Genomic DNA, 15659 nt, shown 5'->3' with positions numbered 1-15659 from the left:
GGCCCAGAGTATACACTTGGTAAATGTTTGAGAATGAGCTTCAGTCAGAAATAAACTTGAAATTCAGATTTGTCTCCTGACTTGGTAGTAGATGAATGGGCTGGCCAGACGTGGCCGAAACAGTCACATCTCGGGGTGACCTTGCTTGTGCAAACAGAGCTTTTAGAAGGCAACTTGGATCCCATCCTGATGGGGATGTGGACTCTACCCTTTTAACACGCACCTTCCTTTCTGCTCCTTCATGATCCTGTGATAGCATAAATAATGAGGGAAGACCTTTAAACTTCTGGACTTCAGGAAGCGATTGGAAAATGTGCCTGCCCAGACAGGAGGGGAGAAGAGAAGCCCAAATCCCAGTTTTGTCACTCCAGGTCTCACTTTTGTTCCCTATACAACAGGATTCCGACTCCTACTGCAGAGGATTCTTCTAAGTAATGAATTAGTCCACGTAAGCTAGAGGTGCTGGGCACCGCGCTTGCTATAGAGTGAGATCCCACTGCCCAGCGGCTATTAACTTGGTTATCTGCTTCCCCAGCATACAGCAGACTGGAACCCGCAGATTAGAAAGGCCCAAGGGACCTTCGGGAAGGCTCACTGACAGCAGGAAAGAGTGGCAGGTCGCAGCCCGACTACAAGGGAGGCAAGAGAAAAACTATAAAACGCAGGAACAAAAGCCCCAAAGGCACAGCAGTCTGGGGGACTTACTAAAAGCCAAGAGCCTTCCTCAGGTCAGTAGCTTCCTGGAGACTCCGCACCTGGTCCTTCCACAGCAGGTGTGTGAGTTACTTCTCTCTCCATCCCCTCCCCCCAAAGTAGGCGTGTATGTCAGGGGTCATGTTTGCTTCCCCAAGGGGATGCTCTGAGCAAATGCTTCTGGGTCTGAAGTCCCCAGAGTTGAGGCCAACAGAGGAGGAGAGTGATGGGCTCCTTTGGTGGTCTGGAAACGACTTAAGTTCAAGTGCAGCAAGAGTCATGATTTTTAGTGGTACAGAGAAGGTCTCCCCTTGCCCCACTGGCCTCTCTTACATTTACCTTCCTCAAGGCCAGGGCTTCTTGAAATAGAGCCCTTGAAGACAGCTTGCAGATCGTGGTATAGAGCAAGGAAGGGGGGAGGGAGAGAGAAAGAAAAAGAAAGAAATGAATGAAGCCAGGCTCCATGACCGCCACGCCCCTGATGCCACTTCGGCTCTGGGGTTGAATCCAGCACCCAGAGTACACAGCCTGTATATCAGAGCTCTCAGCGGCTCACTCTGAGGCTGGAGCTCAGGCCCCAGAGACAGGACAGAGGCCAGTCCCCACAGACATCCCCGCAAGGTGGGGCAGGGCTGGTGGGGTCTGGACAGGTAGCCTGAGGGTGGCCCAGGTAGGTTTTAGGTAGAGAATGCTCTCAGAGACACTTTTTAGGCCCCAGCACCATTTGAGGCTGAGGATGGCTTAGCAATGGCGAGGGAATCTCACCGGTGCTGAGTCCTAGAAGGCAGCACTAGCAGAGTGGTCAGGAGCCCAGGCCGGTCGAATATCAGCACAACTGCTTAATCTGTTGAGCCTCACTTTCTCCACCCCTTAAACCAGAGAATATAATGTTACCTACTCACAGGACTTCTCTGGGAATCAAACCCATCAGTATCTCTGAGGTCCTGGGATATTGTCCTGGCACGCGGTAAACGCTAAAGCCCAAGGGGGCTGGCTTGGTTGGGGCTGAAGGGCGTGGGGCTGGGTGGCCTCCACCTGCACGTGCTGTGTGCAGCAGGCGGGTTTGCCAGCGACTCTGTGCCGCGGGGCTTAGGCAAGAAAAGCTGCAGTGGGGGCAGAAAGGCGCTGCAGGGAATTTTCATACCATTAAAATAAGAGGGGGCCCCGTATTGTTAGAAGCTAGATCATTTTGGCGCCAGGAGGGGAATGAAGTTCATTTCGGGGGGGAACATGGTTTTCCTACCTACTGTGTGTTCCTGGTAGAGCATTTATTGTCGAGTCTTCTTTGATTTGATTTATTTTAGAATTTTATTGCTGCAATGTGATTATATACTGCAGTGAGATTGAAAGTGATCCACTCATAGGGTCTCTCTCTCCTCCCCTAATAGTGTGGAGCAGAGCTTGAATAATAAATATTAAAGAGGGACATTCCCTTTTTTCCTGTTAAAATAATCTTTGTTCCAGCACTTTCACAAGGAAGACTGTTTTCCCCACCTCTGCTCGCTCTCATGTTACATTAGCGCCTGGTCTCAGGAGTCAGAGAAAATAAACACAGGCTCCTCGGGAGGGCGGCCTGGCCGCGCAGGGCGCTGGGCCTAGCTAGGCTTCTATGGTGCATGCTCCGTGTCGGCCCGGGAGGAGTTCATCAGTACTCTTGTTCTGGGGGGATCAGGTGTCTGGTCCTGCACCTGAGAGAGCAGATAGTTGGGGCTGCACAGGAACAGGTGGAAGGGGACAGGGATAGACGGAGTCAACGGGGAGCAGGTGAAGAGGGACAGGAGCAGGTGGATGGGGGTGGGCAAGTGAAGGTGCATGGGAACAGGTGGGGCGGCTGAAAGCAGTTGGAGGTGGACAGAAAGCAAGAGCAGGGGCCTGGGGAGCAGCCACAAGATTGAGGGGATTGTGGTGTTGTCAACAAGGACAGGCTGCCTGGTGGGGCCAGTGTCTCTTTCAGGATGTTTCCGGCAGAGGTGCTGGCTTCCGGTAGTGGAGAGCTGGCATCCAGGCCCCTTACAATGCTTGTGTCTAATACTGTTTGGAAGATCCCATGGGGGAAACAGCCCATTCCGCCAGGACTTGAGTTGAGTTTCTTTCACAGTGACTCGGACTCATTCTTTAAATCCAGGGAAAATTCAGCCACTCTTGCTCAGGTGGGCAGGAACTTTCTAACTGAACTGAACTTGCTTATGAGCCTCCATTTAGACCAATGGCAGAAACAGCTTAATCTTTTTTCCATTTCTACTGTTGGCCAAAAGAAAAAAAAAATAGAAAAAGAACAATCTTTTTTCCATTTCTTCTAATGGTGGAAAAAAATGTACTCTTGCCATATTAAGGTAACTCAGTCTCTTCCCATCAAAACGTAGCTGATGCCTTTATTATTTAGTGGGTTTGGGTTTTAAGCACAGTTAGCGCAGACCTGGCGGATGGTCTCCTTCCCCTCATCTACCTAAGCTGTTGCTGGGTGGGTGCCTGGGGCGTTCTCAGAGCACTTAGTGGTCGTGAGGGGCTCCGCAGCTCAGGTGTCTTGGCACAGGAGGCCTGGGGCTTGGCTGGCAACTGCTGAGGTCTGTGGCCCTGCCTCCACTTCTGGGTTGTCATCTTGGTGGCCTGCCCACAGGTGGTCTCTGCCTCTTCTGTGGGACTTGATGGCATTTGACCACAGCTCACAGGGACCCAGGTGTAACTCCCCCAACCCCCTTTCTGTTTAACTCAGTTTTAACATTTCTACAGGCCTTTGGATCTCTTTGTTGGTCCAGAGCACTTAGAGGGGAGCTGCCTTCCAGAGTTCCAGTGGAGAGTGGGCTTGAGACCCATATCTTGGGGTGGAGTTAGGGGGAGTTTCCTCCTTTCCCTTTATGCCCCCCTTCCTCTTTCCCTCCCAGGAGGAACTTGTGTCTTTTCTCTGAGTGACAGGAAACAGCTCCTCTTTTTCTGTGGCTTATAATAGAATCTTTAGATTCTGGGATCTTCAATCGTTGGTTCCTGGGTATCCAGAGGTTTGTGCTCATGTGTGCTCACTCCCCTGCCCCTTTGAATCTCCTAAGAACCTGCCTGGCTCTGGTGTGAAATCCTGAAAGCCTGGGCTTTCATAACACTTCAAAATGGAAACGGCATTATTTTGGAACTCGGAAGCAGAAACGTTAACTGCTTTGTTTATGTCCAGGTTCTGCTCTCCCCTCAAGTGAAAGAGGCCACTGCCTAATGGGTTGAGCACCCCAGGCAACAAAAATGACCCTGAATAAAACATCTGTTGGTTGGTATTCTAGAATATCATCCTGCTGCGTGTGTAACTTGGGTCAGCCTCTTAGTCTCTGGTCAGTGTGAATTTATCAAGTGCCGCACTGCCAAGCTGCCGCCAGGTATGCAGAGGTGCAGGTGCACAGCCATTCATCAAGGCCAGGGGACTCTTCCACCTGGTAGTCTCCTGAGAGAGGCTCCATGTGTCTTGGTGGTCTGGGAAGAAATGCCCTGTTATCTTGGTGGTCAAGGGAGAGATTCCTGTGTGTCTTGGGGTTATTTGCTGATGGAGCAAGAAGTGATTCTGATCCCTTTCCTGCTGTAGAATCTCAAGGCTGGCAGTGTGGTCCTGGTCCCTTGCCTGGAAGGGATGGAGTGAGAAGGTAGTGTTGCATTCTTCCCCTGTTGTGAGTGTGTACAGAGGGCACAGGTGTGTACGCACAGACATGCATATCTCGGTGGCTGGCTTGGACAAGGTCATGCCTGTGTGTAGCGAGTGTTTAAGTCATTGCGAGTGACTTATTGAATAAATAGGAGAATTATGGTGAGCCTAGTAGTCAGTGTGAAGCCCACAAAATGTGTTGACAACTTCAGTAGCATCTTGAGCTATGTGGGGTGAGTGGGGTAGAGTTGATCAGATCTGGGGTCTGTACCCTGGTGACTGGTTCTGGATTGGCCATTAGTGCAAGGTCAGACCTTGTGACCTTCTGGAAACATCGCCACCTCCTCTTCAAAAAGGGGAGGGCTCAGGAAGACCCACAGATTCCCTTCTAGCATTAACACCCCACGTTCAAGGAAATGCTTCTCGAACCTGCCTGCGGCGTGGCGCCTGGCTCCCTCTCTGTTTTAGGTAGTCTGTGGAGAGACACTAAGGAAATACAATCCTTTTTTATGCCACATTGACACCGTTGCATGTTCATTAAGCTGGCTGGGGCTCAGGGCTTAGGTGGCTGTGAGTTCTTGTGTCCAGCCTCCATGCATACAGGTAAGTCCTGTGTGATCAAAGGGAAATGAGAAGTCTTGTTGGAAACCTTCCTGTCTCCAAAGCTTTGAGATCATTGAATGTTATCCCATTGAAATGTAAAATAATGAACTCAGCTTGGGTATTTAAACACTCCCAAACTCCAGCATCCACCATCCTGACAAAAGGAATAGGCAGATGGGCTGGGCGGGGCTGGGGTCTCTTACAAGTCCTAGTTCTAGAGACCTCAGAGAGGTCCAGAGGTTACCATGTAGCCTAGGAGGCTGGCCTGCCTACAAGGGTGTGACCTCCCTGGAGGGGATGAAGACCCCCACACACATACAAACCTTCTCTTTTCCACTAGCTGGAGCTCCTTAGCAGTCCAAGCCCTGGCAGAAGAATATGTAGGAAGGAGAAGGTCATTACACCCTGGCTCTCACCTCCCTTGGACAGTGGAAAGATCTGGAAGGTGGAAAGCACACCAAGGCTCGGTCCCATCACCAATCAGAGCTGGGCAGGGGCTGTTCTGTGTGTGGCTGAGCTGGAGCCATCCCTGTAGGAAGGCAGTGGGAGCCCCTTCAGTGTCCCCCAGGAAAGCTCATGAAGAGAAGCTCCTTGGTTAGGGTCTGGGTTCTCACCCCTGTGTGGATGTGGCCAGAGTGCTGAGGTGGTGGCACTGACCACATCATCAGTCAGAGGAGCCAGTGAGGTGGGCGCCGCTCAGTGGATTTCATCCAGTGCCCCCCCTCCCTGTCCCTCCCCAGGACCAAGGAACTGCTCCTTGTCCAACCACAGAAGTACCACACGTTCTCTGTCCTTGACTCAGACCTGAAAGATCTGGTGTGGAAAGAACATAACCTGTGCAGAACTTATTTCAGCCCTCAAAGTCAAAGGCATTCTAATAGGAAGGGAAGTGGGGCATGGTGGCGCCCTCTCGGAATCCCCGTACTTGGGTGGCTGAGACAGAAGGATCGCAGGTTCAGAGATCAGCGACTTAGTGATCACCAGCCAGCCTCAGCGACTTAGGCCTTCCACAACTTAGTGAGACCCTGCTTCAAAATAAAAAAATAAAAATAGGGCTGGGGGCACAGCCTGGAGGTAGAATAACCCTGAGTAAAATCCCCAGTATTGCAAAAATAAATAAATAAATGAATAAATAAGTAAATTAATTACTAAATAGAAAAATGAAGTAAAAACGGAAAGTGTAGCATATGTTGGCAGAAGGCAGATACACTATATCAGCTATTTTTAACTCTAGGAAAGGGTTAAATCTCCCTTTTAAAAGATAGACACTGCAAACCCGCCATGGTCTTGGGCTGGGATATAGTCCTCTTTTCCTTTCTGGGTCCTTCTGTGGGTATCAAAGCGAGGAGCAGCTGCTGACTGGGGCGGCCCCTCTGACCTCCTCCTGGATGGCTCAGGTCCCTTTCTACTGGTGGCTTCTGCTGTGTGGTGTGTTCTGAGAAGGGGTTCAGCTTCCTTCCAGCCCCATCTTTAGGGTCAGTCATGTCTGCTTCAGCCTTACCTGTAGTCCAGTCTTCTCTAGATAAGGCATTGTCTCACCTGGCTAGGCCCTCAACTCCGGCCTGTCCTAGACTATGAGGACTGCCGAGGTCCTCTAGGGGCTACGGAGAACTGGAGCCCGGCAACACACTAAGTCATTATCCTACGCTATTCTAGAAGCACCCTATGTTCAGAAACCTATAGGCTTAGGTAGTTGGGGCATTTTTTCTCCAAATATTCAGAATGTGAATATTTTCAAAAATGGAAAAAAATAAATATGTAGTTTGTAAAAAAAACAAACAAAAAAAAAACAAACAAAAAAAAACTGCGCTGGGTGTGGTGGCCATGTGCACTCGTCATCCCAGTACTTGGGAGGCTGATACAGGAGGATCACAATTTTGCAGCCAGCCTCAGCTATTTAGTGAGCCTCTCTGCAACTTAGTGAGACCCTGTTTCAAAATAAAGAATAAAAAAATAGGGCTGGGGATGTAGCTTAGAGGTAGAATGCCCCTGGGTTCAATTCTTAATACTGCAAAAATAAAATAAAATAAAAATGTAAAATAAAGTAAAGCTAACATCACTATATCAAAGCCTGAGCAGAATACAAAAACAAAATCATTTCACTTTTAAATATAGATATAATTTTAGAATAGTTATGCAATTAATAAAAACATAATAAATAACCAACATGCCCACCACTAAAATATCTCCTAATACTCAAAGAAAAAAAGTCTGAGGCAGTAAAAAAATGAAATGAGTTTTTTTGTGGGAGAAACTTGATATGTTTGTACTAGAGTTTGTCTCATTAAATGATGTTATGAGAATAGCTGGGAAGTTTTGAAATAGGAGGGTAAAGAGTAAGCCAGGCATGGTGGTGCAGGCCCAGTACTTGGGAGGCTGAGATAGGAGGACCACAGAATCAAGGACAGCCTCAGCAAGTACTAAGTCTCAGCAACCTAGTGAGACCCTGTTTCAAAAGCAAAATATTTTAAAAGGGCTAAGGGTGTAGCTTGGAGATAGAAAGGTCCTGGGTTCAATCCCCAGTAACACACACACACACACACACACACACACACACACACACACACACACACATGAGTAAGAGCTTTCTTTACTAGTTATTAACATTTATTTTCAAGCTACAATATTTAAAATGACGTAGTACTATTACCAAAATGGATGAGTGAACCAAAATATAAAATCCTAAAATAGATCCCAATGTTTACAATGATCAAAATCACAATAACCATAAAGGTAGCATTTGAAAATAGACTGTTAAGTGATGCTGGCATAACTACTTAAGCATTATTAAAAATAATAGATCCTTAACTCTTTTTGCCAAAATCCAAATGGATTAAATGTTAAATATGAAAAAAATGAAAATGCTGTGATAAAATCTGGCTGAATATTTATATATGACTGTAGAGGATAAAACATGAATGAAAAGTTCATTTTTACTGCTTATACCCTTTCAAGTTTCTGCTTGCCAAAACCAGATAGAAACTCCATTCCTAGTCCCATTGCCAGTGCAAACTACAAAAACAAAGCAAAAGTAGATGCTAGCCTGGGAATAATGTTTGTACCAGACAGGACAAACATAGTGTCAATATCCGTAGTATAAAGGGATTCCTAAGTTTTTTTTTTATAAATAGTGATAATAAATTGACAGTAAATGCTAAATATATGGGGAAAATTCATGTTCTATGACCGTCAAATCCTCTCATTAGGAATTTATCCTCAGAAAAAATTGTGCACGTTCATGTGTTTGAACTGATTTTCAAAGAGTTATACATGAAAGCCAAGAGAAAATGAAAACATAAAAAGGAAAAAGAGTGGACATGAGGAAGGCAGAGAGTCAGGGAAGAGAGGAGAGAAGATGAGTGAGGAAGAGAAGAAGAAAGAGGAGGGACCTCCAGTGTCCAACAGTAAATGAAAGAAATTGTGTGATCGGTTGCAGTGGGTACTTGGGAGCTGAGACAAGAGGATCTTTGATTTGAGGCCAGCTTCAGCAATTTAGAGAGGCCTTCAGCAACCTAGTGAGATTCTGTTTAAAACAAACAAACAAAAAAAATAGTGCTGAGGGTATAGCTCAAAGCTGCCAGGACCAATCCCTAGTACTAAGAAAAAATAAAAAGAAATAAATTATGTTACACTGATAGAGTGGAATGCTAGTCAGTGACTAAAAATAACCTGGGAACATGGTCGCAGTAGTATTTGCAAGAAGATTCTTTAATGAAAGAAGCTACATGTAAATATACATTCATAAAGCCATCTGGAATATGAAAACTTCACATTGGTTATCTCGGGGCTAATGGGATACAGATGACTTTTCTCAAATTTGCATCCATGCATTTTCTCTTCTTTAATAATTATGTGTATTAGTTTTGGAAAAAAATTTTTTTGAATGTTCTCCTGAGAACTCTAGGCTTGGTTTAACCTCAAGACATTAGGCTGGTCTATGTCTATGAGCACTCTGCTTCTTCCTGTCCTGGCTCCTGGCCACCAGTTCCAGGAAGATGTCTCTGACCACCTAGGCCTCTCTCTCTCTCCACCCCCCTCAACTTAGTGTTTTAAATGTTTCCCATGTAGCATCCGGTCTCCACAAAGGCTGTAGGCTCCCTGTGGGCAGGGGCTGGGCCTTGCGTTTCTCTTGCCCATCCTTGGGCCTCAGGGCTGAGCTCTCCAGGGAGGTGGGTTGGCCTGTGTTCTTTGCCTGGGAGGCCCAGGTGGTCAGCGCAGGCAGCTGGGGAGCCCAGGAGACCCGGGACCACACACAACATTGGAGCAGGGTGGGGAGGAAGCCTCATGGTGGGAAGGAAGCAGGGCCTGCTGTCCCAGCCCAGATTTTGTGGGTCTCCAGCTCCCCCTAGGAAGATTTGATGTGTTAACCTGTGCTTTCTTTTCTCCATGTCATGTGGACAGGTTCTAACGTTGCTGTGGACCAGCCCTGCTGTCGTGGTCTCTATGACTTTGAACCAGAAAACCAAGGAGAATTAGGATTTAAAGAAGGGGACGTCATTACGTTAACCAATCAAATAGATGAAAACTGGTATGAAGGAATGATCCATGGGGAGTCTGGATTCTTCCCCATAAATTATGTCGAAGTGATTGTGCCTTTACCTCAGTAAATGCGTAACTCAAACCCTGGACACTCTTTGGTAACTGAAATGAATTCGCACAACGTCTCGCAGTGTGGTGTTCTGTGACAGCCTCGCTCTCTGACCAGCCTAATGCCTTTTGTACGTGTGTTCTCTTTATAATGTATTTTGTATCTTTTTGATTTGTATAAATGATTTTATTGTCCTAGCTACATGAAAATAGTTTTCTCCTTTGCTTATTGTCCTAAAACAGTCATTGGTTAAATGTATGTTTTTCCCGTTGCTAAAAAAAAAAATAAATTGCACCCATTGCAGATACGTCAGTAAGTTGCCTATGTATTTCTTGGCAACAATGGAATGCAACATCTGAAACCGAGAAATGCTAAACATTTTGTTTCCCGACTTGGCTCCTGGCATCCGGTCTTTTCACTTTGTTGTTGACTTAGCTTACCTGTGAACAGCCCAATAAACATGACGTGCTGTGTTGGCAAAGGGCCTCAGTTCTTTATAGTGTCGAATTGATTTGCAAGCACGGTCTTCCAGCTGTGCCAACCACTGACCCCAGGTCACAGAAGAGATGCCTGGATAATGGCTCCTAACCAGTGTAGGACTCAGAGAGGGCGTTTGCCCTCTCTACTGACTCTCAAACACTTACATCTGCCTTTGGGCTGGACTGGAAAACTCTTCCGCCTACTTGCAAGTTGATTTATAAGAGAGCCCAACTGAAGTTTTGTTTCCTGTTCAATGTTTGGTAGGTTTTTCAAGCAAGTCCTCTTAGGAATGCTCAGAAAGTGGCTTGGTCAGCAGTTGGGTTGTATTAAATAACATGTCCACTTCGAGCCAATGAACAGGCCCCTGGCCTGGCTCAGGGTATGTGCTTTGATCCTGTGGAGTCACAACACCCCTGTGACAGAGAGGAGTAGGCACAGTCCCCTTTTACAGAGAAAGGGACTCACTGAATGACTTGCCATGAGGATCAAACAACCAAGTAGTGGCCACAGCAGAGTTTGTACTCCAGTGGTTCAACGAACCTCACTGCTCACTGAAGTGCTCATCGAAGCACTCCGCTCTTCACTGGCCTTTGTAACAAATGCTCAGAGGCCAGATCAGTCACCTACAATCAGGCTTCCCAGTCCTGAGACCCTGGCACATCAGTGAACTCATGATGGTCTGCTCTCCTACCAGCCAGCTACGCACACACCTCACCCAAAACAGTTCTTCTGTAGGTGTCCATGATAAAACAGGAGTAATAGTTATCATTTATTGAGTGTTTACTACATGTAAGGTGCTCTTCCAAGCATTTTACATGAAGAAACCCAATTGATCCTCATAGGCCACCCCTCAGGTAGACCTGGTGCCCAGAAAAGGGAATTCAGGTCCTGAAAGGCTACATAACTCATCCACAGTCATACTCTTAAACGATGGAGCACAGTTTAAATGCAGTCTCTCTCTCATGCCCCTGACCTTCACCTCTCTCCTAAAGTACCTCTCTCATCATGGATTTATACATGCGAATTAAAAAAGTACCCTTCTTATTTTTACAAACACCCCATCAGCTTTTATTCTTCACCTGCCACATTAGAAATTTACAAAGGGAATGAGAACCCAGGACCATTCTCATAGTACAGTTAAAATTATCCAAAAATATATTTGGGTAATTTTGTTTGGGGAAAAAGAGTAACAGATGTTAATGGAGAGTTATAAACTCTAATAATAACAAAAAAGCCAGAAATTTATATGAGATTGCCTTTAAAGCAATTAAAATGGGACTTGTGTTGGGCAGGTATCTGCTGAGGGGAGATGGAAGGACCAGGCCACAGTGAGCGGGATGTGTTTGTACTTAATGTCTTTGGCTGGCTTATAGCTTATCATGCAGGGCCCCTCTCCACAGATACCCATGGAAGAGGCCAGCAGGCGACATCTTCAGCCTGGCCCCTGATGCTGGGTTGACACCAGTCTGCTTCTAAGCAACTGCTGGAAAGAAAACTGCCCTTTGAACTCCTGCCTCATGGCTTTTGTGGTTTAACATCAGACGTTAGCTGTACAACTCCCATCAGATCATCTTCTGTTTTTTTAAGAGTCATGTAAATTTTATCTTTTATTATAAAATTTATCATTGGCTTTTTAGAAGTCAAAATAATTTCAAATGGCTTTATTTTTCTAATGATAAAAACTCAAATAGCTTTATTTTTTGAATTATGAAAGCAATACGGGTACATTGTAGAAAAATTCAGAATGTATATGAAGTTGTAGGAGGAAAGTGAAAATCACCTGTTTCTTGGAACTGGGGATTGAGGCCAGGAGTATTCTATTGTTGAGCTTCACCCCATCCCTTTTTATTTTTTTAATTTTTTGTTTATTTTATTTTATTTTAATTTTTTTGGTGGTACTGGGGTTCCTGGAAACCCTTCTACCTCTGGGCTACACTCCCAGACCTATTTTTTATACTTTTTTATTTGGAAACAGGGTCTTTAAGCCAGCGTGGCTGGCTTCAAACCTGCGTGATCCTCCTGTCTCCACCTCCCAAATGTGGGGATTACAAGCATGCACCAGCATGCCTGCCTATTATTTTATTTTTTAAAATTTTGAAACAGGGTCATGCTAAGTTGCTGATGCTGGCCTTGAACCTGCAATCCTGTTTCAGCCTCCCAAGTATGGTGATTATATGTTTGCACTACCATGACCAGCTAAAAATCACCTTTTATTCTACAAATTCAAATAATTATAATTGTCAACATTCTTATCATATATGTCCAGTTTGCCCATGCATATTCATATTAATATAAACACAAATGAGAGTATATATTATGATTTTATTTTCCCATATTAAAACTGTAGACCTAAATGTTATGGTTTATTTGCAACATGGTATTTTATTGCACGACTGTATAACTTCTGTAATTAAGCTCCTGCTGTGACACATTTCCATTTTTCCCACATTATAGAAAAACCTGAAACAAACACCTATGTATACCAATTATTTCCTTATGGTATGTTTTCTAGATTTTTAAAAAATGTTTTTGACTCATAAAAATGGGTCAAAATGACAAACATGTTGAACTTAGATTTAAATTTGATATATTAATTAGCCTCCTCATTACAGTATCTGCACTTCCTGAAAGACTGTATTTTTTCTATATCAGGTGTATTTCTATAGTGTTCTCCATAATGTCTATACCAGTTCATATCCCTATTAAGATGGTATAATGGTTCTCTTGTCCTCTGGGTCCTCCTCAACTTTTGTCATCTAGTTTATAATAACCATCCCCATGGGTGTAAGCTGACACACTCCTCCAGTCTTTTTCATAGAAGGTTTGTCTGTAGATACCTAGTGGGTGCCTGGAAAAACCAAGTACTGGGTCCACTGTTTTTCCTCTGCATACTTAAACACACTTCACACCTTTTCCATCTTAACTAAAAAGTACTTCATACATGTGGTGGCCATAACTTTTGTAGTTTGTGGTGTGACAGTAAAATTAGCACTGATTTCCTTTTCCTTGTTCATAATTTTACAGATCTGTTTTTACCACAGATCTTTGCAACCTCAGCATGTGTTTTTCCCCCTTTCCTTATGAAGTCAAGAACTTTCACTTTTTCACTTAAAGGAAACACTTTACAACTTCACTCTGGCATATCCGAGTCATGGCATTATCACTCTCATGTGCTAAGGCTATCTTAAGTAAAATAAAGGTTACTTAAACAAAAGCACTTAACACCACAACACAGACCCAACAGCTGAGAGGGCTTCAGACTCATGGTCTGAAGCGTAGCGTATACAGTACGCTACTGTATACAGTACGCTACCAGACCATGAGTCAGGTAGCGTAGCGTATATAGTACAGATACTCTGGACAAGAGAGAGTCATGTCCTGGGTGTAATGAAGCAAGACAGCATAAGGTTTCATCATGCTACTCAGGCTGGAGCATAATTTAAAATCTGTGGATTGTTTATTTCTGAAATTTTCCATTTAATACTTTCAGGCCATGGCAACCATGGGTTACTGAATCTGTGGCGAGCAAACCCACAGATAAGGGGCACACTACTGTATTCCATGGGGGCTGTGGCTTGTGTTTCCCTGATGGTTAGTGATGCTGAGAGCCTTTACTAGTACTTGTTAGCAATTTGTATGTCGTCTTTGTAAAAATGTCTCTTGGGTTCTTTGGTTGTTTTAAAATCAGATGATAATGATTTACTACTGAATTACAAATTCCTTATATATTTTAAATATTAACCCTTTACCAGATATATGCTTTAGAAATATTTTCTTGTGCTCCATTGGTTATCTTTCCATTTTATGGCTTTAAAATTTTTTTTTTGCTATGCAGATGATTTTTAGTTTGATATAATCCTACTTATTTTTGCTTTTATTGCTTGTGCTTTGGGGATTATATCCATATAATTATTTGTCTAAAACCAATGTCAAAGAGCTTTCCCCTGTGTTGTCCTTTAGATGTTTTATTGTTTCAGGCCGTATATTTAAGTTCTTAATCCATTTTGAGTGGGCTTTTATGTATGTGATATAATTTGAAATCAAGTGTGATGCTTCTGGGGTTGGGCTGTTCGCGTGTGTGGGAGCTGGGGCTGGACTGGTGATGTGTGTGAGCACACACTGATGCAGAGCAGGGCTGACAGCAATGGGGGGACCCAGCCTCGGGGGTCAGCCGTGGGTGCTGCAGCAGTGCAAGTCATAGGGCTGTTGTGTCCATGTGTGTAATAGCTGTGCTATGTACTTGAGCCAAAAATACCTGTAGAAGCAGCAGCTGGGTGGCTCTGGGAAGCATGAGTGGTGGATTAAGCTCCCAGAATATGCATAGGCCACTAGGGTGAGACTCTGGGCTGGGGAGACTATGGCAGGACCAGCTGAGATTGCAGGCATGAGCCACCATGCCCAGCTACATCTTTTTATATCTTGTTGTATACATTAACAAATTATTGTCTCTGTATTTTAATACTTTCGTCTTCTTAACCTTTACACTAGACTTCAGTGTGACTTATATTCCACCATTACATTAACGAAGCATTATGGATTTGACTGTATACTGCTTTTGCCAGTGAGTTTTATGCCTTTATATGGTCTCATGTTGCCGAGCTCCTATAGGCTAATCATAGGGGATACATAGATGTTGTCCACTGGGTGGACACAGGTGCTCAGGGCCTGCATAGATGGTCAGAGATCCTCAGGTCCTGCAAGGCCCTCGGGAGAGCCTCCTGGTAGAGTCTATGCTGGTTAGCAGGATGTATGGCTCTCTACTGAGAACTTAGCACTGGTTGCTCTGAATTCCCTCCCCTCTCCCTGCTGCTGGGTGATCCCAGTAGACCCAGCCCTTCTGTTTTCTGAGCCTCTGGGAATTGTCCTGCCAGGCTGGGGAGCTGGGTGCTCACTTTGGTCTTACTTTCTCCTGTGGGAGGAACACAGCCCAGGGGCCTCTCTCTGTACCAAGCAGGATTGATGCATGGGAAGTAAAACTACTCTTCCGGCCCTTCTCCAGGCATCTTCGTTCACATTTTTCACTCCATTGGAGGGCTGGAAACTTGGCTAGACCACAGAGCTCACACAAAGCCGTCCTCTGCTGTGGGTGGCTTAGAGAATGCGTGATTCTGCTGAAACACTCTACCTCCATTCTTGCTGACATCGCCCTTTCAAGTCTTCTTAAAACTGTCTTTCATACCCCATCCCAGAAGTCGTCATCATCGCTGTGCATCTGATCTCTCAAACCCCACAAACCGCTCCTGGCTGTTTCTTTTCTGGTGTCTCAGATCTTTTCTCCTCTAAGTCACTCTATGGTGCCAGGCGTGGTGGCACGTGCCTATGATCCAGTGCTTGGGAGGCTGAGACAGGAGGACTGGAGGTTTGAGTCTAGCCTTAGCAACTGAGCGAGACCCTGCCTCCAAATTAAAAAAAAAAAACCAATAAAATAAAATAAGAATTTCTTCATGTTTTCTAAGCCCAAGAGAAGAGTCATAGCTGAGTGAAATGCACCATGAGCTTCCTAAGGGGACACTACCGGAATCTGCAGCAGATGGATTCTAACAGGCCTCCAGTGACCCCTGCCTCCGGGTGTTTATGCTGTTGTGTTTGGTGGGGACACAACAATGTGTTCACCAAATGACTTCGATATGCCGCCTTTCTGGGTCCTTCCAGGTCCAATCCTCAGCCTTCTTGCAC

At 45.1% G+C, this 15659-nt stretch overlaps 1 protein-coding gene across 2 annotated transcripts in view; it reads left to right on the top strand.

Annotated features, from left to right (window-relative positions):
- The window catches only part of LOC308260840 (endophilin-A3), a gene marked incomplete at both ends in the record, with an annotated part of 376419 nt that overhangs the window by 88270 nt on the left and 272490 nt on the right, over positions 1-15659 (top strand). The window contains one exon of one of the 2 annotated variants that reach the window (XM_080692396.1): positions 9317-9522. The exons of the other annotated variant lie outside the window; for it this stretch is intronic. Coding sequence (XP_080548522.1) covers positions 9317-9522 — 206 coding nt within the window. Of the gene's footprint in view, positions 1-9316; positions 9523-15659 lie in introns of those variants that run through there. 2 annotated transcript variants of the gene reach the window in all.

The sequence above is a fragment of the Muscardinus avellanarius genome (genome assembly GCF_963383645.1).
Source record: "Muscardinus avellanarius genome assembly, chromosome: 3".
In the NCBI taxonomy this organism is placed as follows: Eukaryota; Metazoa; Chordata; class Mammalia; order Rodentia; family Gliridae; genus Muscardinus; species Muscardinus avellanarius.
The sequence above is the reverse complement of the archived record's forward strand: the minus strand, read 5'-3'. Positions and strand labels throughout refer to the sequence as shown.